The sequence below is a fragment of the Malania oleifera genome, chromosome 8 (assembly GCF_029873635.1).
Source record: "Malania oleifera isolate guangnan ecotype guangnan chromosome 8, ASM2987363v1, whole genome shotgun sequence".
NCBI lineage: Eukaryota > Viridiplantae > Streptophyta > Magnoliopsida > Santalales > Ximeniaceae > Malania > Malania oleifera.
In genome coordinates, this window is record NC_080424.1 from 76,836,136 (window position 1) to 76,860,103 (window position 23,968).

General features: G+C 36.6%; 1 protein-coding gene across 1 annotated transcript in view; it reads left to right on the forward strand.

Annotated features, from left to right (window-relative positions):
- Nucleotides 1-22,878, forward strand: part of LOC131161262 (casein kinase II subunit alpha-2) — a 40,528-nt gene extending 17,650 nt beyond the window's left edge. The window contains exons 4-10 of the mRNA XM_058116903.1: nucleotides 3,437-3,594; nucleotides 15,344-15,434; nucleotides 15,565-15,630; nucleotides 21,159-21,241; nucleotides 21,328-21,391; nucleotides 21,485-21,553; nucleotides 22,399-22,878. Coding sequence (XP_057972886.1) covers nucleotides 3,437-3,594; nucleotides 15,344-15,434; nucleotides 15,565-15,630; nucleotides 21,159-21,241; nucleotides 21,328-21,391; nucleotides 21,485-21,553; nucleotides 22,399-22,458 — 591 coding nt within the window. The 3' untranslated portion in view covers nucleotides 22,459-22,878. The remainder of the gene's footprint in view (nucleotides 1-3,436; nucleotides 3,595-15,343; nucleotides 15,435-15,564; nucleotides 15,631-21,158; nucleotides 21,242-21,327; nucleotides 21,392-21,484; nucleotides 21,554-22,398) is intronic.
- Nucleotides 22,879-23,968: the final 1,090 nt, after the last annotated feature.

Genomic DNA, 23,968 nt, shown 5'->3' on the forward strand with positions numbered 1-23,968 from the left:
CTATGGAAATGTGGTATTTTTGCAGTGTTGTGGGAATTATGGTTTGAGTGTAATGCACGCATTTTTTCAAGGAGAAAATTGAATTTGCAGCTGGTTTGGGAGAAGATTTATTACATGGCTTCTTTATGGCTTGTTGGGTTCGGTTGCTTTAAGGGAGTTAGTTTTCTGGATATTTGGTGAGTTCGGAGTAATCTTCTGTGCTGAATTTTGTGTTTTTTTCTAGTTTTGTTTTATTAGTGTGTTTTTTTTCTGTATTTTTCCAGAATTTTGATGAAAGAAGTCTTTTTCTCCTGTCTGTAAATTCTCCTCTTATCAATGAAACCCCTTCTTAGTTATCTAAAAATTTGTTTCTTCTGCAGTATTTAGAGCCAAGAATAGAACCCATTTGGGCTTCGTATTAGACATAATCAGCCAACTATGTTTCCCGAAGCAAGCCTTTTTGACAGCCTTGAATATCCTGAAATCCAGTCTTTAGTTACTTCGGCAGGCAAACAGCATCCCAGCTTTTCTAAACAAGTGACTTGTTAAAATCCTTTGAATGACTCTCTGTGAATTTCCATGCCATAGCATCTTGTTTACCCCTAAAAAATGTTGGTATATTCATGGATTGCATTGCATAGGTTGGTAGGGCAAAAGTCACGGATTTGACAAGGTTGGCTTTGTAGGATAGAAGTTTGCCCTTTCAGTCACTAGGCTTAGAAGCAATCCTGTCTGTAATGTAAGAAGAAGCTTCTTATATTCATTTTCCATAGAAAAAGTGGAAGCCACAGGTAGAGTGCATTCTTCCCCAACTCTTTGAGATGCAAACAATTCTTCAAGGCCTGAAGTTTTTGTGGACCTGAAGTTTTTGTGGAGAAATGTTTTGCTAAAATGCACTGAGGACTTCCAATATTAACTTTTTGACCAGAGCATTCTCCAAAAAGATTTAAGACAAAGAATGACCTCAGAATCGTCTTCTTCCAATCTGCCGAAAATAAACAAGTCTGCTACAAACATGAAATGGCTCATTGGGGGACAATTCCTTGCAACTAAATTCCATGAATATATCACTGTTATCACTGTTCCTCCTCTGGAGAATTTGAGAAAGTACCTCAGTATAACACCTAGTGCACCAGGCTCCCACACCATTGGGGGTCTGGGGAGGACATGATGCACGTAATCTTGCCTCCATGGCCCTTACCATTGAATCAATGCTCACACGCAAGCCTTATCTCAATTTATAATTTGAGAAAGCACCTCAGTAGTCAGTACAGTAGATAAATAAGAAATGTGAAAGTGGATCACCTTATCTCAAGCTTCTGGATGGTCTGAAAATATCCAATTGACCCTCCATTCATAAGAACTGAGTATGAAGAAAGTGTTTATTAGTGCTTGGTGCATTTAAGGACTACCTCATTAAATCTGTTGTGGTCATTGAGTGAAGAAACTCCATTCCATATGGTCATAAAATTTTAAAATATCAACTTTCAGAGCCATAATAGACCGTTTTCCTTTCTTCTTCCTCGTAACATGGAATCTTCTATGCTTATATTGAGTTAACTGCAATGTTCCTCCCCTGTATGAAAGCTTCTTGCAGAAGTCATACCAGTTTGTTCAACAGAGTTCTGATCTAATTTTTGAAATACCTTGTATCTAACATTAGACAGAGATATCCAACAGGCATATCTTATATACTTAGCACAGATTTCTTTCTAATTTAGATGGCCTCTGTCTCCTATGCTCAGGCTTCTGTAATTGTGAGCATCACAGTTAAGCCTTGTGTAAGTACCCAAGTGTTCACATGTGGTGTAAGTGTAAGTGTAAGCGTGTAACATGTTCAAAATGTCTCTTTAATTTGTTTATTTTTGAAATTTTGAGCTAGTAATCATGTGGCTCTATTGCAAGTGTGCTGGGTGATTATGAGAGGGAATATTAGGGCCAGTTTAATTGTGGAAAGCAGTTTTCATTCCATTTTAGATTTCTAAATAATTATGAAAATATTAGTTAATTTTGCATTTTTGTTTTATACAAATGAACAACAATAAAAGGTTTTGGCATTATTTTCTTGTGAAAATAGTTTTATTTTTTATTTCTAATTTTGAAATAATTACAAAAATGCCCCCATATTTTTCTATTTCTAAATTATATAGAAAATTTGGAAAACATCATTTTTTATATATTTTTTAATTTTCTTGATTTCATATTTTAACTATGAATATAGGAGCATGGAATTTGGATCTTGAGTTTTGATATGTGTGGATTATGTATTGAGTTTCTTCAAAATCCACACAAATTTAAATTCGAGCCCCAAAATTCTTGATGCTAAGCACTACATTATATAATTTTATGAAAATTAAAAAAAAAAAGTTGTCCTTTTTGTAATTATTTTGAAATCTTGAAATAAAAAATAAAAAGTTGTTTTGCACAACAAAAAAATCTTTATTTTCTATTTTTTTAATACAAATCTTGAAATAATAAAAAATAAGCTGAAATTTGAAATTTTTATAGTTCTTTGGAAAATTAAAAAATGAAAAATGAAAAATGAAAAATATTTTCTGCAACTAGACGGGCCCTTAACGTCTATTAATATGTGACAGAAAGAAGAAATATTTGCATATATGGAAAAAAAATGTGAAGAGATGGAAAAGAAAAGAACTCCGAAAAAAAAAAAGAACTGACTTACATTCATTTTTTGCATACTGGATTCCTGATTGACATGTAAATTTTGTGAGTTGGTGGTTGGTATGAACACAAATTATTATTATTATTATTATTATTATCGTGTCCACGTTCTCTTTTGGATATCTTCTGGGATTGTTTGCAGAGCCTTCTGTGAATGTGAGTATATCTTAATGAAGCCTTTGTAACCCAAGTGTAGATGTGTGCTATCACATACTCACATGTGCCATTCAGGAACTTTTACTGGGTTAAATACTCCAAGTGCGCGTGTGGTTTGTGACTTTGTGTGATTTCAGATGTACTGTATTAATCAGCTAACTCTACAAGTAGTCATACGAATGCGTGTACTGTATTTCCTCTCGCCTCTATATTTTAGATAAGTCTATATATTTTTGGTAAGTCCCTTTCTTCGCTGCTCAATGTTGCGGGCTGTTCTCTCTTTCACATCTGACAACCATTCTGGCCTTCTGATGGCATGAGCAAGGGTCTGGGTTGTCCAGTGTCTGGTCTGTTAAGGAATTTGACTTTAGGATAGTTTAATCCTGGATACGTGGTTTGTTCATGAGATGGATCTTGGTAGGTAAAAATTTTGGTATCTACAACCTTTGACTGTAAATTAGTGATGAATATCAGCAGGGCATACTGCATGTGTCAAGTATTGCAATTTTGATTTATTGGGTGGGTGTATATTCATCGTATATTATTTTCACGCTTTAGAGTTTTACTGAATTATGTTGCATTATTGACTAATCCAGGCATTTCTTTCAAAAAATTGCAGGCATTAGATTACTGTCATTCCCAAGGCATAATGCATAGGGATGTCAAGCCACACAATGTTATGATAGATCATGAGCTCCGAAAACTTCGGTTAATAGACTGGGGTCTAGCTGAATTTTACCATCCTGGCAAGGAATACAATGTCCGTGTAGCGTCAAGGTAATCTTTAATGTATCCATTGGATCTTTTATCATCTTAGATGGTTGCATGCTTTAATTTTTTCAGTTTATTATGACAATATTTGTAGAGATTTTTTTGAATTTTGGAGTACGTATATATAGTTAAGTGAGTTTTTTATTGCATCTTGGGGTAGATGACTTTTATTGCAACACAGTTAGATACAGGACACAAGATTTTGTCATTTGTCCTTCAAGGAGACAAAAGAAGAACAAATAACCATTTATTGAATAACAGGCACAATAATGGCTAGAAGCAACTGAAAGAAAAGTATTAAATGGTAAGAAATATCATGGGCCGAATATTTCACACCTTTGTGAAAGGATCATGTGGCGCTAGCTAACTAAAGCTCTCTTGTTTAACTAGCCAACCTAACATTTACCACAATTCACCAATAGAACACTTTCATTGTCATTCAAGTAAATATAAGTGGAAGCAATAAGCAACTTATGAAAGCAATGACACTTGAGTTGTAAATATTGAAGTAATGTAATTCATTATCAACACCTCCGTTAACAACGTGTGTCTAGCGAGAGAGGCAAGTAGGCTAAACATGTTTGCAATTGCTAGTGAGTTTTACAAGTTGGTGAACACTCACCCTCCCCGATAGAACTTTCTATGCTATTCTCACTTTGGTACTAGGAAACATCAATATAACCGAGGCGTCATACTCCCCTTTTTAGCCTAGGGAAAAATTATCTTTTAAAAATTACCCTACACTAGCATTTACATGATGGAAACTCATCTCAAACACACGAGGCAAGCGGTTACAGGCAAGCATAATACCCTGAATAAGCTAGGCTCGTGACCCCATGGTGGTTGTTCAGATGTTTCTAGCTGGCAAGGAAATGTACTTAGGAGTCAATTGGACTCTGCTTCCATCATGGGATGCCCAAATCCTGTAGCCAGATTGAAGATCTGCTATATTAGATAACCTCCAAGTATCTCTGAAATTCATACTTAGATCAATCATCTACTGGCTTATGTGTATGAACCTTAAAGGATCTCTATATCTTCAGAACAGGTAATTGTTATAGAAAAACTGTGTCCACCTTGATATTGGAAAAATCTCATAAATGGAGTGAGAGATGCATTAGCAATGCTAAAAAAATGGAAAATTAGTGGAAAGAAAAATCATCCAATTGTATTTCTTGAAAGTTTGAGGGATCATCCTGTATTCAGGATTTGAAGAAGAACAAAATTGATAAATTTTGATGAGCACTTTGAATAGTTTTGTGAATGAGTTGAACTCTGCCCATTAGGGCAGGTTTTTTAATTAGCTGATTAATGAATTGAGGAAGAAGTACATAAATTTTGACACCTTGAAAGATTTTGTGAGCTAGGTTCCACCCTTAGCATGACATGAAGAAGAGTTAGATTTGAGAAGTACCTTGAAAGATGGTTTTGCTAGCCCTGTCAGGCTTCTGCCTATTAGGTTAGGTTTTCATTAGCTGATAAAAAATGCAATGAAGAAATGGTCAATATTCATGCTGAAAATTATACATGTTTTGTTTGAGTAGATGTTTGATATTGCTTATTTACCAGAGAAGGATCACCCTTGCACTGAAGTTGAAAGGCTGTAGATTCCTAGACTGATGCTTCTCTAATCAGCTTCAGCTTTGCAGGCACTGGGAGTCTGTACATGAAATTAATGAATGCTTGCAGGCATTCCTGATCTAACATCTCTCTCTCCCTATTTCTTTCTCTCAGTGCTAGAGGGTCATTTAAGATGTGAGCATTAAAGTACACACTAGAGGTTTCTTCTATAATCTATATATATATTTTTTTAAAATTTAATGGAATTTCATTTTCATGCCCTATTACTATTTAACATCAACCTAAGCCATTCATCCAATAATTGGCCTTAAATGGAACCACGATGCTTGTGCAGCTATCATAACATCTTCTATTTGGTGCTTCAGGGATATTTTTATGGAATATTGAATCTAAAGAGTAGTTGAAAGGCTGTGTGTCAGTGTCACGAGCTAAGCTTGTTCAGGGCATTATGCTTGCCTATGACCGCTTATCTCGTGTGCTTGAGATGGGTTTCCATCATGTAAATACTAGTGTAGGATTATTTTCTGCTAGTAGAGTCTTTGTAAGCCAAAGAAGGGAGTATGACTCCTTGGTCACTTTGATGTTTCCTAGTGTCAGGATGATAATTACATAAAAACCTCTTTAGGGGAGGGTGAGTGTTCATCAATCATTGTAAAACTCACTAGCAATTGTCAACATGCTTAGCCTACTCGCCTCCCTCGCTAAGTACACAATGTCAACGGAGGATTTGTTAATGAATTACGTTTGCTTCAATGTTTATTGCTTGCTTGCCACGACTTTCATGAATTGATTACTGTTTCCGCTGCTATTTGAATGAATGCTAATGAAAGTGCTTCGTGGATGAATGTTAGTAAACGATAGGCTAGCTAGTTAAAACAAAAGTGCTTTAACTAGCGCCGCACGGCCCTTCACAACAGTGTGAAAATAGTCGGACCGTGACACTTGGTGAGAACTGAAGGTTGAGTTGCTACGTGAATTCGATTGCCTTCGTTGTTAGATTTGGGAAGCTTTGATAAGTGACCATGGCACCAAACAATGCTGAAAGACTCAGTGCACTGGAAGCACAGGTTGAAGAGACAACCAACAATATGGCCAACGAGATGGCCCAACTAAGAGGACTTGTTGATGAAGTGATGGGATCATAGCAGCATTAAGCAAGTTTGACAAGTGAAATGTCAAAGGACTTTCACCACACTGTGGAAACTTTGCAAGCTCGGATGGCAGATCTGGATGCAAAGATGAATGTGATGGTTCTTGCTATGGGGAACTCCAACACCCCGGGAGTTAGCAAGACCAAGGTGCCAGAACCAAGGACGTATGGGGGTGCCCGAGATGCCAAGGAGTTAGAGAACTTCTTGTTTGATGTGGAGCAGTACTTTCGCGTTGTGAGGATGGCCTCAGAACAGGCAAAGGTGGATACTGTGACCATGTACTTGGTTGGTGATGTCATACTGTGGTGGCGTACCAAGTATAGAGAAATTGAAAATGGACGTTGTGTTATCGATAATTGGGCAGACTTGAAGAGAGAGCTCAAGGCCCAATTCTTTCCTGAAAATGTTGAGTATAATGCAAGGAGAAAACTGAGAGATCTTAAGCATACGGGGTCAATCAGCGAATATGTGAAACAATTTTCTGCTTTAATGTTGGATATTCGGGATATGTCAGAGAAGGACAAGTTGTTCTATTTTCTTGAGGGGATGAAACCGTGGGCAAGAACTGAACTTCATAGGCAAAGGGTTCAAGACTTGTCAACTGCACAAGCAGCTACAGAACGCTTGACTAACTACGCTGGTGATGATACCACTTTGTCCAAACGGTTTGGCGGAGAGGGAAACAGTGAAAGTCTTTCAAGAATGGCAAACCCAAGAGTGGGGGAGCCGACTCTAAATCATCAACCTCAAAGGAAGCTTCATCGTCTCAAGGGTTCAACACACCCAATGGAAAGGGGAAGAGTAAAATTTCATGCTACTTGTGTGGTGGATCTCACAAAATGAGTGAGTGTCAACACAAGAGATTACTCAATGCCTTACAAGCTTCTACTTCGAGAAAAGGGGTGGAAAGCGAGGAGGAAAAGTATGATGCCCCGAGAGTGGGTTCAGTGCGGCTGGTGAGCGTATTGGAAAAGCATGAAAAAACACCAAAAGTTACACGAGCAAAAGGGTTAATGTTTGTGGACTTGAGGATAAATGGGAAGAGTACTCGCGCTATGGTGGATACGGGGGCTACTCATAATTTTGTTTCGCAGTTGGAAGCATGGAGACTCAACTTATCCTTAGAAAAGGATACAGGACGCATGAAAGCAGTTAACTTTGTAGCCCAGCCTACTCTGGGAGTAGCCAAGCAAGTGACTGTAAAGCTTGGACAATGGGAAGGTCATGCGAATTTCACAGCGGTGCCATTGGATGACTTTTCAGTCACTCTAGGAATGGAGTTCTTAAGGGGGACGAGGGTAGTGTTGATGCCTTCGGCTGGTTCCCCTGTGTCTGATGGGAGATCACTCGTGCATGGTGCAAGTCGTTGTAATGAAAGGAGACGATGGGAAGTCCCTTTCAGCCATACAACTCAATGAGGGATTGGGTCAAGGTGAGCAGACACGTCTAGCCACGGTGGTGGTAGACAAGGAAGTAGGCCAAGTGCTGGAGCCTATGACCATCCAAGCGGTGTTGGATGAGTATAAGGAGGTGTTGCTGGATTGGTTGCCTCACAATTTGCCTCCACGACGAACTGTGGAGCATAAGATGGAGTTGTTATCAGGACTGAAACCACCTGCTAAAGGGCCATGTCAGATTGCGCCTCTTGAGATAGTAGAGTTAGGGAAACAGCTTGATGAATTGGAAGCGAGATGTGTTCACCCTTCCAAAACACCGTTGGGAGCATCGGTGTTGTTTCAGAGGAAACATGAAGAGCATCTACGGAAGGTGTTCGACAGGCTGAGAGGAAACAATCTGGATGAGAAGAAGGAGAATTTCTCTTTCGCTTGGCGGAGTAACAAATTCCTTGGTCAAGTGGTTGAACAAGGTCGTATCCGGAGGGGTATGGAGAAGCTAAGGATGATTCAAGAACGGAAGATCCCCACGATAGTGAAGGAGTTGCGTTCCTTTCTTGGCCTTACTAAATACTGCAAGAAGTTCGTTGAGGGGTATTTGCGGAGAATGACTCCAATGACCGAACTACTGGGGAGGTATTATTGGCCGCACACGTGGGATAATGTGGTTGATTATACCAAAACTTGTCTCACTTGCCAACAAGACAAGGGGGAGCGGAAGAAGTATGGTGCTTTCATGGTCGCACCAAAGTACTATTCGGCAGAGGAGATGACACAATTGTTCCTTGTGACTATTGTGAAACATTGGGGTGTTCCCCAAGTTATTATTTGTGACCGAGACTTAATGTTCATTGACAACTTCTTGACATAATTTTTCAGGATATTCAGGTCACATATTGACATCTCTTCGAGTTCTCACCGACAGACAAACGGACAGATGAAGAGATTCAAAGAGCTGCTAGATGAGTACTTGTGCCATTTTGTCAATGACAACCAGAAGAATGGCGTGCAACTACTTGATGCGGCTCCATTCTTTGGCAACGCCCAAAAGCGCTCAAGAACCAACAAGAGCCCTTTTGAGCTTGTTACAGGCCAGCTGCTGCTGTTACCTCACACAGTGGGCGAGCCGTACATACAAAAGAGTCCTAGAGCATACATCTTCACCAATGAAGGGAGACAGAATGCAGAGTTTGCCCAAGCCTATCTGGAGAAAGCTTCTGAGCAGATGAAGAAGTGGGCAGATAAGGGGAGAAGGCCGCAGTTTCATGTCAGCTGCCTCAAGTCATTCAACGCCAACACCATTGACCTGAGTAGAAGTTAGTTCAACAAAGCAGAGTTGAAGATAGTGCAACCTGACAGACATGACGTTGAAGAGATCCTTGCAAACAGAAAGTTCATATCCTCAAGGAAGAAGCGGCAGAAGTTCCTAGTGAAGTGGTAATTCCTTGATGACAAAGAAATCAGCTGGATTTCTGCAGAAGATATTCAACCGTTTGTGGAAAAATTTGAAATGTACCTACCGCCAAAAGTTTACGAGGACGTCGACCGCATAAGTGGGGGAGAATGTCACGAGCTAAGCTTGTTCAGGGCATTATGCTTGCCTGTGACCGCTTATCTCGTGTGCTTGGGATAGGTTTCCATCATGTAAATACTAGTGTAGGGTTATTTTTTGCGAGTAGAGTCTTTGTAAGCCAAATAAGGGAGTATGACTCTTCGGTCACTTTGATGTTTCCTAGTGTCAGGATGATAATTACATAAAAACCTCTTTAGGGGAGAGTGAGTGTTCATCAATCATTGTAAAACTCACTAGCAATTGTCAACGTGCTTAGCCTACTTGCCTCCCTCGCTAAGTACACAATGTCAACGGAGGATTTGTTAATGAATTACGTTTGCTTCAATGTTTACTGCTTGCTTGCCACGACTTTCATGAATTGATTACTGTTTCCGCTGCTATTTGAATGAATGCTAATGAAAGTGCTTCGTGGATGAATGTTGGTAAACGATAGGCTGGCTAATTAAAACACGAGTGCTTTAGCTAGCGCCGCACAGCCCTTCACAATGGTGTGAAAATAGTCGGACCGTGACACTATGCTTAGTGAAGTGACTTGCCATTTTATATATTTATTCCAAAAGAACTACTGACTAGTATTATTTTGTTAATTTGAAAAGTGGTGTGCCTCTTCAGTCTAGATAAACTTTAGTACTTTAATGCTTTTAGAACATACACTTTTTTTCAAACAAAAAAAGAGGCTGCATTTGTTGATGGGAGGAATATAATATTCTTTTTAGTTAGGGGCTATAAAGTATGAACATGGCTTTAATGTTGCGCCTGTGTTAGATACAGCTCTGACAAGGGTCAGACATTCCATGAACACTTTGCAGAATGTATATGAATACTCTTTGTATATAATGTCATGCTGATGATCGCTCTCTTTTGTTTTTTTCCTCCTATCCTGCTTGTAAATGGGTGGCATCCCCTTGATGCTGTTTTGATGAATTCTCTTTTTTCCATAAAAAAGTGTCTTTTTTCCATAAAAAAGTGTCTTTGTTTTTTTTTTCCAACTTAACCCTTACACATTGGCTTTGACCTTGAACATAACCTAGAAGTATATTTATTTATTGAAACCCACAGTATGGTCAACTTAAGCCTTCCATGTTGAGTTAGGTGTCGAACATTTATGCAGAACAAGTTTTCTCAACTTAAGCCTTGCACATTGGCTTTGGCCTTGAATCATTACCTAGGAGTTTATTTATTTATTTATATTTGAAACCCACAATTTGCTCAACTTAAGCCTTCCATGTTGAGTTAGGTGTTGAACATTTATGCAGAACATATATGCAATAATGGAGCCTGTAGTTAATGTATGAAAAGGCACCTTTTTTTTTTTTATCATTTGAGGTTGGTGGGTTTTAATTTATAATTTTTTTTTTAATTTCCTAGTTTGTTTTGGGGTGTTTAGTTTATGTTTACATGAGGATTTAAAATACCAATTACCATAAAGAAGACCGAATTGGCAAATTGAGTAAGTCAATGGGCTTTTATGAAAGTTCTTTGACTTCCTAAATTATTAAATTATTTCTGGGATCCTAGATTCTCTTTAGGATGCCTTCCTAGCATCGGATCTAAAAACAAAATTTCCATTTTTCCCTAAAATAATAATATTTCCTGTATCCATCCAAAATCTAATAGGATTTTTTATCACTTTGGTGTGTTAGAGGTATTGGCTCCTTAGTGGGGTATCTATTTCTTGATTTCTTTACCTAGAAGTGGTGGTCCTCTAATGGCTACGTCAATGAAGCTCCTATCATTCAAATTAATGATGTGAGAAATGATGGCCTATTCTAGATTTGTTCACTTGGCATATTTAATTTAAGGATGATGGATATTGCTGTTAAAGCTAGATATACATTGTTTGCCCACAACCTAATAGCTTAAGCTTTTAGGTAAAGTGGTAACCTAACATGGTATCAGAGCTAGTTACCAGGAGGTCCTGGGTTTTAGTCTTGTTGCTCACGTTTAAATAAAAAAAATGTTTGTATTTCCTGTAACGGGTGTTATTTATTGTGTGTTTATTTTCTCCATGTGCTATTGGGCTGCACTTGTGGGGGGTGTTAAAGCTAGATATGCATTGACCCAAAACCTAATAGCTTAAGCTTTTAGGTAAAGTGGTAATTTAACAATTGGTAGCCCCAATTCATTTTTTATCCCAATTTCTTTCATGTTTTAAGGAAAAAAAATTCTAGAAAAATATTTTCTAAAATTCTAGTTTCTCGAGGGACTTTTCAGATTTGAAAAAAAAAAAAATACTGAACATTTTTTATTGAGCGGGGACCACAATGAGTTGCTCACCTTCAAGATTGGTTGACTGTGGAGCAGTTCTTCCTCTCTAGTTTTATCACATTCTTTTAAGGTGCCCACAGTTTAATAGGAGGGTATAGCATGATTTATATGAAAATCCCCATAAATTTTTCATCAACAGACAACAAGAAGTAAAACTTGAAGTCATCCGAGATCTTCCATTGGCCAGGTTGAAGGTGCTGTATTTTCTTATGAAGTGTGATGATTCTTCCATTTATGATGGTCTTTTCAGTTCTTTTTCCAGCCCAATGTGTTTGAGTTCTTTCCAGCAGATGAGGATTGATATAGGGTGAGAAGCTGAAAATTGGATAGATTTATTTGATCCTACCTGGAGGTCAACTGTGGAGTGAAGAGTTTGTTGGTCCTAACTCCAATAGAGTTATGTTTAATTAATTTTTCCAGTTGCTAAAGGCTCAAGGCACACTTAGCACAAAGCATAAAGCACATACGCGCACTGGAGGAGGAAGATAGACACATTTTTTGAAAATATGTATCAGATGATCATATATATACTAGATATTCAGTTTTTAAACACACTTGTGTGCGTATTGCACTGGGTTAGGGAGAGCATTTGGCCGCTACAATTAACCGAAAAATTTCTGTTAAAGAAAATCCTCTACCGAACTGAGCCGAACTCTTCCAATTACCAATTTGTCAACTGACTGAAATATAATTCAGTTTAACTGAGTTTAACCAAATATAGTTCACTCTAAATTGCATTATGAGTAACAGACTAATGGTTATAGACTTATAGGGTATTTGGGTACTCCTATTTCCTAATGGATTACCAAAACCATGTAATACACACGCGTGCGCATACATACATATATGTATGTATGTATGTATAATGTATGTTGATGTGGATATATAGAATAACTTATAATTAATATATATTAGTTTGGTTAATTTTTTTGTAATTTTCATTTTCCCATAAATTACTATAATGTATTTGGGTTGTTTAGGTTAGACTATTTGGACTTGATTCAGTGCATGCTCCTGTATCTTTTCTCTCTCCTTGGCCCCCAAATCTTTGTATCCTCTCTTTCTCATTTCCCAGTTGGCCTTACCGCATCCATTTTGATAGTGATGAACTACGTTCTCTTCTAAATTAGAGAATATTGGGTGTGGTCAGGCTCCTTGGAGACTTTTTTGCGCAGTTTGAAGGTTTTGAAAGAGGTAAGAACACTAGCAGGTCGTCGTCGTGGATTTGTGTACTCTTTACATGCTTTGGTTGGAGATGGATGCTCGTGTATTTTCAATGGCCATTTTCCAATCATGTTGCTGCTTCAGGAGAGATACCCTTTCTTTCTTCTGTTTGGGCTAACACTTTTTGGTTCTTTCAAAGGGTTTTGTTTTACAGACTTCTTTTGGGTGATTGGTTAGCGTTGTTGACTTGATGTCTTCAGCTTTTTTGTCCTTTTCTTCTTTTTCTTTTTCTTTTCCTTTTCTATTTTATCATTCTAGTAGAGCACCTTATCCTTCCTTTTGTAGCTTTCTCCTTTCTAAAATTTTCTTTTCCTTCCAAAAAATTATTTTGTTAGCATAATCATTTCTTTAGAACACCCCTTTTTCTTTTGTTATTTTTATTAAACGGCCTTCTTGTAAATTACAGTGCTGTTTTTGTTTTTTTCATTGGAAACTGTTAAAGCTTGATTTACATTGTTGGCTCACAACTTAATAGCTTAAGTTTTTAAGTAAAGTTGTAGTCTAACAGAAGCTTTCAAATTTCTTTTATTAACAATTATTCCTGTAAATAAAATGAAATTTTAATTATAATAATAATAATAACAATAATAATAATACGAATAATAGCAGCAACAGTGACATTAACAACAACGAGCTGTGGGCACTGACTTCTTTGCATGCTCACTGGCTTTCTTTCAAATGCTCTATAATTGGGAAGTTCCCAGTGTAGTAGTGCAGATAGTAATACTACTATAGTAATAGCAGTAGCAACAGCAGTATTAGTAGTATTAGAATTACTCTGCCCTCGTTGTATCTATGCTCATGAATTACAACCTTAAATGTTTTTGTTTTAGTTGGAGTAGGTGATGGTGAAGCTTTGCTTACACAAGTCCATGTAACTTACACATTTACCACACTAATAAAGGATAACCTCCAGATATATGCAATGTGCTCCTTTAAACCAACTATTTAATAGAACTACACCATTGGCCTCTCAGTATGATCAATGTCCTTTAGTCAGAAATGTTTTCTTTTGGTTCATTTGTTTTTTTTTTTATTTTTTTCCCCGCGTGAGGATGGGGAAGCCCATGGCTTTGGTCTATAGATATAGGAATTATCCATGGTGAAGATTGATCATTTTTGCCCTCATTTTTTTTTAATACTTCGGTTGATTAGTTGTGTATGTTTTATTGATAGCAAACTGTGCAGGATCAGTAGAGACCCAGGATACAGGTACAAGATAGTATGTGGTATGGCAATTATTGTACAATAATATGTTATTGTATTGTTCCCATACAATGGCGCACTGGTATAATATGATAGGCATATTAGTTATTAAGATTGATGCAATATTTTGTTAATATATTGTTTATTACTCTATAGTTGAAAGTTTATTGTAGATTAATTTCATGAGAAAGTCAGAAAATTGTATAATATTCTCTTGGGCAAGAACTTACAGAATAATTTGTAGTTTATATTTACAAAAGTTATGTTTTAGGTTTAACGTGTTAAAAAATTTGGATACGCACACAGATTTACTGGAAGAGTATTATATCCATTTGGAGATATGGCTATCTCTGTGAGTATCCATGCTACTGTCAAATCGACAGTATAACACATCAAATCTTAGATATTTGATCTGCGAAGGGAAATCTTATATTTACAAAAGTTGTTTTTAGGCTTATCATGCTAAAAAATTTTTGGATACATATATAGATTTACTGTGAGTATTATATCTGTTTGGGGATATGGATACCTCTGGAGGTACCCACGCTACTGCTATGTAGATGGTATAACACATCCAATCTTAGATATTTGGTCTGTGACAGGAAATCTGAAGCAAACTCTGATATTATGTAGACGGCCTGATGGTATGCAAGAAATTTTTTCTTGCAAAATATTTGTTTCCAACATTGTTTGTCAGTTGATATGCATGATATTGCATTTTGAACATTTTTTAATGCACCGTGCATTATTCATGTCTCAGCAACTTGTGTCTATTGAACATGGTCACATGCAGTTCTCTGAATTTTCTCACTTTCTTTATTTAGTCCTTTTTTTTTTTTTTTTTTTGATAAATGACAATAATGTTGCATTTATCCTTGCCAAGTGATTAAGTGTGAATTATAGCTTCATGTAAAACTTTGTTTTGATGCAAAAAAAAACATATTTTTGGAAGTATATAATATTTGTGATGGAGACATTAGGCATAGGTATGTTAGGGTTTATCTGCAGTCACCCATCAATGATTCATGGAAATTGCTAGAAGTTAAAGCCATGCATTCAATTTAAAATGAAGTTTTAATATCTTCTACTATATAGAACAAGTAAATTTTATTAAATTGTTTCATGCCCTGTGTCTAATACTGTGTTTTTATTTACAACGACAATTTTTTTTTCCTGAAAAATAGTTTAGGACACCATGTTAGTTGCTGAAATAAGATATGTGGTGTTTGTTGGGCAGAGAAAGTTTAAAAATTTGTAAGCTTGAAGCTTTATGATAGTGTTAGTTGCTTTATTTGATAATCCTGCACAGATTGTAGTTGATTCATCATAGTTTAATGGAGTTATTGTTTGCAACCCAGATACTTTAAGGGGCCTGAACTCCTTGTTGATTTGCAAGATTATGACTACTCTCTGGACATGTGGAGCCTGGGTTGTATGTTTGCTGGAATGGTGAGTGTCCACTCTGTATTTTATTATTTTATAATCATATAGCATGTTACCTTGCTTGAATAGTTCCGCATTCTTTTAGGCATAGATGACTTCGCTAAGAGTTTTTTTTTTCCTAAATGATTTCTTGCAGATTTTTCGTAAGGAGCCATTTTTTTATGGTCATGACAACCATGACCAGCTTGTGAAAATTGCCAAGGTAATCTTGTCATATTATTATCATATTAGGTCATCATACTGCCATAATGTATAGTTTGTATCTGCTACTGAAGTTAAGCCCCACTTTGTTACTTTCACTGGATTTCAATGTATTTATAATATTCAGTTCTTTGACTGTAACAGGCCCTTAGGAATGGCCTTAATATTTATTTTCTATCTTTTCCCTATCTCTTGTTTTATGGTCATGACAACCATGACCAGCTTGTGAAAATTGCCAAGGTAATCTCGTCATATTATTATCATATTTGGTCATCATACAGCCATAATGTATATTTTGTATCTGCTACTGAAGTTAGGCCCCACCTTTGTTACTTTCACTGGATTTCAATGTATTTATAATATTCAGTTCTTTGACTGTAACAGGGCCTTAGGAATGGCCTTAATTTTTATTTTCATTTTTTCCCTATGAGTTGAGCCTTTTGACCATGCCTGATGGAAGCACCCTATGCAATCCAACAAGTTGTTTATCAAGAGCTTCTCAGAGTTGCTAGGCTTCCAACTGAAGCTATGGCCTTCACTCCAAACATCATCAGCAAGGGCCATGAAAATGGTTCTCTTAAATATAAGCGTAGCTGTTACTAATCGGAAAAAGGAGGCCTTATCATTATATGGTTGTACTCCCATGCTGTGAGCAGTAACATGCCAGCTGCTAGGGTTGCTGACCCAAACCCAAAACACGATACAATCTATGCTCTACTTGGGTAGAAAAAATTCAATTGTACCTGTTTTTGCCACCAGTGACTGCCAAAGGTACTGCCGCAAAGTTGGTCGTGGTCCATGCTACCTGCAACACCATGCATCTCATGGATGTTCCTACTGACAACATGTTCCTGTTTGACAGAGTTCCTAAACCCAGTGACTTACCCAGTGCCATTTAAACCAACTTTGCCTTTCAATGCCATGGGCATTTTTACTAAACAATTAACGCCATTTAATCATGTCAAAACCAGAGACTCCAGAATTCTGCTTTCATGGGCATTCTTCTCACTCCCAGTTGCTTAACTGGTTCTATTTGTAAGTGATCCCCCATGCTGGGCTTCTTCAATCTATATACTATATGGAAATTATAGGGCTAATATTGCTTTCTTTTGGCATTGTTTGTGCAATATGATCGTCATTCCATGAATTCTGCTGCTCATTCCTTGGCCCATGGGTTTTGTGTTATTTTTCTGGATCTAGTCCATAACCTTGTTGGATGCTAAAGAGTGGTAGTCTTCTCTTGAAGTTGTATTAGTTGGAAATAAAAAGCGTAAGTTAATCGTAGACTTGAAAATTGAAATAGTTAGCATATGCTTGAGCAGTAAAGTGGGCCAAATGAAAGACTATTGTAACTGATGTAGGCAACACTGGATGGCTGCTTTCATGTTGAGTCGCAGCTGAGTATGATTGAATGTGCGAACTCCAGTGAGGCATCAGTGACATGTTTTCTTTTTGCTCAATGATGCTTATCTTCATTCTGTGATTGTTACGAGTGCCAGACATGCAATCTTGGCTGTATGTGTCACCATGGTATTAAATAACGGCCGTTACATAACGGAAAATCATCTCTCCGATACCGTTACAGCCCGCATTAGCGATGAGCAGAAAATTCACGTGCATAACGGCCGTTACAGAACTGTAACAGCCCATAACGGCCGTTACACTAACGTTACGACCCGTAACGTCCGTTACGACACATTACAGCCGACAGCCCCTTACACTACTGCGTACCTTCCGTATCTCCTCAAATCTGCTCCATTCTGTGTGTTTCTCTCCATTATCTAGCTTAGATCTCCTCATTTGAAGCCTCTGAAGAAACGAAAGCAGCTTCGAAGCTTCGATTTGTCGTGCTGTTCCCTCTTTCACTCTTCGTCTCTTTCGTACAGCTTCAATCTACTGATCTGAAGCTTCAAAATCCCCAAAATCAGCTTCGATTTTTGCCTTGAAGATGTTCTTCACAGTTCGCAGCCATCGCAGGTCAGCTGACTTGCAGTTCGTCTTGAAGGTGTTTGATTTTTCCCTTGAAGGTGTTTCGATTTTTCCCTCTTCGTCAGTTCGTCTCCTTTGTCCAGTGTAAGAACCCAAAAATCAGCTTCCAATATTCGATTTGTCACTTGAAGGAGCTGTGCTCTGCAGGTCACCTCCATTCGCAGGCTCGCAGTCGCAGCTCCAAAAATAAGTTTTGAAGCCTTCGATTCCCCCAAATTTTGGGGGCTTCCAGGTTGCAGCTCTCTCGCAGCTTCAGTGGGGACTCGGGACTCGGGAGTGGGTATGGTTCTTCAGTTCTTCTACTTCATTGGTTAATGTAATTGTAAATTACCAATTTATTCTAAATTGATAATTTAGTTTATTTTATAATTTCAGTTTATATTTATTATTTAATTAGTATGCAAATTTATAAATGATTATATAAGTAGAATTTATTAATTAAAATAAAAAAATTAGTATAAAATTATTAAAACATAAAATTTATAAAGTTACTTAGAGAGTTAGAGTACAGATTTAGTAAAAAATTATTAATTAATATTCTACATAATTATTTTTTTAAATACCTTGACTATTAATAATTTAATATTAGATCTAAAATTTATAATAAATCCTAATTTCTACACAATTAGTCAAGTCTCAAGTGACTCAAGTACACTACCATTTTAATAATTAAATTGTAAGATTTACAATTCCATATTTATTTTTTTAAATTGTAAATTGTAATATAAATTATTGTATTGTAATATAAATTATTGGGTCTATTGACTCATTTTAAGTAACTTTGTCTTTAATCAATTGATTCTTCATTTTAATTACATGTCTACATCTTTTTTACCCATTAAACTATTGCAAAGTTTAAAAAAATATGCCTTTTTTTGTAAACAGCGCACTAAAATTAATATAAAAATCATAATGCCTATTAAAAAGCATTTGTAGGTTGAATGAAGGTTGTCAAAATTCATTAAAAATCATGCATTAATGGATTTCATGCTTATTTTTCGATTTTTGCATGGTTGTGCATGCATGAAAAAAATTCACTGCCGTTACGCCCGCTTCCCGTTACGTAACACCTGCGTCTCTCGCGTCCCGCGACACCCACGACCGTTACACGACGTTACCAGCTACCGCGATTTCAAACCATGTGTGTCACGCCCCAAACCCATAATCCCGAGTCCGGTGCGTTATATCTGATAATATCCTGATAAATCATAATCCATAACATACGCAGCAAAAAATATAAACATAATCTCTATAATCCATAATACAGTAATACCATAATACCGTAATACCAGAGTTTATTATTCCTAACTTTATTCCATAATATTCATCCGTCACCTGCATTTCCATAAATACATAATTCCAAAACATTCCAGTATTTTCACGATCATTCATCCCTCAACATCCTTAAAGCATAACGACATAAAACATAAATATTTACATCCAAAATGACATCAACATATACTCTGTTTCTTTATATTCCTCAAAAAGACTAAATACCCTCGAGCTCCCTAAGCCCGACCTCGAGGATGTCCTGGAAAAGAAATAATCATATTTGGGTGAGACACATCTCAATAAAGGAAGAAATACATATATTAAAACAGCGTGTGGCTAACATGAGGTAAATAGATATCATTTTAATTACATTTGTAGATCATTAACATAACTCTGAAATCATTTTCTGAACCTAATCAAACACATGTAGAAATTTAGCCCACGAGATTACCCGAGGATAGGGGTGATTACCTGCCCATACAAGTAGCACCTCTCTGTTCTGATACTTAGGTAATCCTAAGGTCACAATTAAAGCATACCAGGGCACTCACCTTACTTAGTAAGCCCTAAAGTGTTAACTTGATCTCATACTCACGCATTCAACAATAGTTTACTAGCAAAGGCCCTAAGGATAGGAAATTCTACCCGCCCATACAAGTAGGTTTCTCTGCCCTAGTACGTTATGGAGCAACTGCCACATCTAAAGCTACTAATGCACTCACCTTTCTCAACAAGCCCTCAAGCGAAGAGTTCGCCTCGCCCAAACGTAACATGTTCTACATACATAGCTACTTCTAATATCATATTACTTTAGTCCTTGCTGTCATTATTCATTCATACAAATGTGTTTATGTTCATAGCTTAAACATTGCATTTCATTTCACTTTAAGTGACTCTTTCCCATTTACTTCGTTCACATTTGTCATTTCATTTCATGGTCATTTCATTGTCATTTTATTGCATAACATTTTCATTTCATTCATTCGTACTACAGCTGGTCTTTAGCCATCATTTGTTAGTCCACATAGAAATGCGCTAGAATCTGCTAACATGGTTGTCTTTCAGTTATCTTACATTTACATGGTTGCATTTAACATACACAAGCAACATTGTTCATATCACATTTTATTCTCAATACTTTACTTATTTAGCTTACATTTCATTCATTTAACATATATTTGCACAGAATCTCATGCCACACAATTTAACAATAAAATTCATATACATTCCTTACAGAATAAGCCAATCCATAAATAACATTTATATGCTGAAAATACATTTCATTTTTTACTTAATTCCTTAGAAAATTCATTTCACTCTCATTCGTTTACTTTCACATATACATATCTATATAAGCAATCTTAGGCTTAGAAAACATAAATTTCATGGCTGACATTTTAAATCCACATAAAAACATATACATAAATAACACATAATTCTTTTTAATTCATGGAAAATCTGATTTAATACATAAATTTCTCCCTTACCTGACTTCAAACTACGCCTGTAGGATCCCCGAACTGATACCCATAGCGTTCACTTGGACCCTGAATCCAAAAATCCTAACTTAATTAAAATAAATTCCAATTAACTCAGATCTTAGAAAAAACACTTATTTACTATTTCCTAAGCTCCAAATAACATTATTCATGAAGAAAATCCCAAAATAATTCACTTACCCTGATTTTGGGATGTTTCCCAAATCTCTCAAACCAACGATCAGCTCTTACAACCTTGTAGAGAACGATCTTACAAACCTTATGGTGGTTCCGGATTGTCAAACCGGGTCAAATCCGGCCCGAAATCGAAGAAAGACGATAGGAAAACCGTTTTTAAAGAGAGAGAGTGAAGAAGGTTCGTGAATTACGCTGAAAAATGAAGAACAACCTATTTATAGACAGGGCTTCGTCGACGAGACATGTGGATTCGTCGACAAGGCTCTGTAAAGACTTCATCGACAAGAAGATACCTTCGTCACTGAAATTCAGAGTTTCAAAATATACTCTCTCGGGATTCCTTCGTCGACGAGAAACTGGAATTCGTCGACGAGCTTTAGAAGGACACTCGTCGATGAGGACTGGACATTCGTCGACGAGGCCTGTTGTTCCTCTTCTAATTTCTTTCCTTTTCCTTTATTTTCTATTAATCCATTTCATTTATTGTATTTTCTAATTATTTTAAATTCCGGGTCATTACAGTATGAACTGTTGAGAGTGCCCTGTTAGTTGTAATATGCAATTTAAATTTTGTGGATGGTTATTTCCTCAGGTTCTTGGGACAGATGAGTTGAATGCATATTTGAACAAGTATCATCTGGAGCTTGATCCACAACTTGAGGCACTGGTTGGAAGGTATGAAGAAACTGACCAGAGAGAGAGAGAGAGTCCTGCTGCATGACATTCCTGGGATTAATTTTTCACTTTTTTTAATCTGGCAGGCACAGTAGGAAGCCATGGTCCAGATTTATTAATGCAGATAATCAACATCTGGCTTCCCCAGAGGTCATTTATTTTGTGTTTATAAAAATCATTATAAGCTTCGTCATTATGTTATTTCATTGTTGATTGTTTTCATCTTATGCGTGTGACATGCAGGCTATTGATTTTCTTGATAAGCTACTTCGTTATGATCATCAGGATAGGCTCACAGCAAGAGAAGCAATGGTATTTCTAAATTTTCCATTGGCTGATTTAGATTTTTAACTGCATTTACAGCACTGAAATGGCTTTGCTTTCCTCTCATTTTTGCATCTTTATAAATTCTATAATGAGATTCTCCTCCTCCCAATAATAATAAATAGTACATAAATAAGATGAAGGCCTCCATTTTTGCCGCCTCGCCCCTTTTTTTTCTTGATGTTGTAGTCATTGTTTTCATTTGTAATTTTGCGTCTTTAAGGGGTTTGTGCTACTTTGTGGGCCTAAAAATTCTCAATTCCATGCTGAAGTTCTTTTGTTGACTGTCTGGATTGGATCAGATCTTAATTATGTGGACATAGTAAGTTGCTGAGCATTTTATTTCCATCTCTTTAAATTTATCATTGTTTACCTTTATCTTTATATATATATATATATATATTTTACTTTTATAAATGTTTCTTCCACTATTTCTGTTCCATCAAGAATCTTTTTTTGTACTTTTGATGTGAGATTTAAGATTTTCTCTCGAGACAGCTTCCTTGTTTTTTAATTTGTAAGAATTCATTTTGTAAGTTTCTTTTTGAATTTTGAGTAATTGGGGATTGTCAAAATGGTATTGTAAGACTCCTTTGTTGCTCTTGCTGCACAAGAGTGTAGATATTAACTGATGACAATTCTGAACTAGAAAATTATTGGAATGGCTTCCCTTTCTCTCTCTTCCTCCCCCCTACTCCTTTTTTTTCCCTGGGTTGCATTGTTCAACAAAATAGATGGGGCCTCAAAAGGGATCCAGGTCATGTTTCTTTCTCTGGTAACAATTTCAAGGCATGCTGGATTTGACTTCATTAGTTCCATTTGTCTGTTTTTAGGCCCATCCATATTTCTTCCAAGTGAGGGCTGCTGAGAATAGCAGGATGCGGACACAGTAGTAATAGCTCCCATGGCATTTTCATTTAAACCAGGTTGTACTCGCATCAAATCAGTAGTCTTGGTGCAGTTAGTGGTTGCTTGTTGACATGACAACTGCTTAGGTAGTTGGATATTCTCGGTTGCCGTAAGATGGCATTCTTGAACTTCTTCCCAGATTGTATATTATGCCTCAGTTAAAATTTCATAGTGAATTATTATGAATATGAACATTACCTATTGCTTGCGGTATCTTGGCATTGTAGATGGTAGCTTCCCAGTGAAATTTGTGGTGACAATGCTATCATATTAAATGCTTATTTTTACTGTGATCTTGGTGGTTATTTAGTACGTCCATTCTGTTTGTTGTAATGAGATGTTGGGAATTACAGGACAAACTTTTTATGTATTAAGATTTGCCACTATGCAAGTAGTTTCCTCTCCGCTGCTGCCTTTATTTGATGCTTGCTATGGTCTTTATGGTGTATGACTTTAATCGTGTAGTTTTTAGATTGTGTTGCTGTAGAAGTTTTAGGACGACTGGAGAACTGGCGTGTATGTATGCCTATAATGACTATTGTTGCTTTGGGTCCTGACACCAAGAAAACATTACAGCCAATTGTGTAGGCGTTTCAGTAGTGTAGATGTGATGGAAACGTTTTTATTGCCTCATTGCAGTGTGTCCACGTTTATGCACGTTTGGTATTGAACAGGCCATGATTTCCTCTTTTTCTTTGTGGCTGCTCCATTGTTTGCAATGGGGACGCAAAAAAACGGTAGCTCATTCAGGCACTATGTTAGAGATGACAATAATTAGTCCAGTTGATGCTGATAATGGCGCCAAGTGTGCATAATAGGGATTACTGAGTTCTATAATTTTGTACTGCCATAATTCTTTGATTGATGAACCTTGGATATGCTTTTGTTCTATTAATGGATCCAGTGAGGCGACGATAGATTTCACATATTACCACAGCAAAGATTTATTTTAGTCGAGCTTCACCGGTAGAGCATGATTGAAGCTGTGGGAGGGGTTTATGGGCAGTGAAGCATAGGCCAAACGGTAAATCGTGTCCAGAGGGAACCCGGAAATATTAGGGAAGATATTTTGAAGTAATTTATCTTTGTTCTCAGGAAAGTAAGAAAATTGGTCAAGTAGTGTGTCTATATATTAAAAAAAAAAAAAACAAACTTGCACTATAATTATCTAGTGTTAGCCTATATATTAAAAAAAAAATTAATAATGTTGTGCAATAATTATATTTATTTCATTTGATATTTATGATATAATTACTAATAGATCATTTTTTTTGTTTTTCATGTTAAGAGGATTGTGAAGGACTTGAAAAAGGTCAATTAAGTTTACTATATATATTAGTCTATTATCATACATATATAAATACAGTGTTTTAATAGAGGTGTTGACATAATAAGTTGTCATGGTAAACATTTATAATATAGCATACAAATTAATTTTTTTAAAGAACAATATTAATGCTTTGTGTCACGGGCTAAGCTTGTTCAGGGCATTAT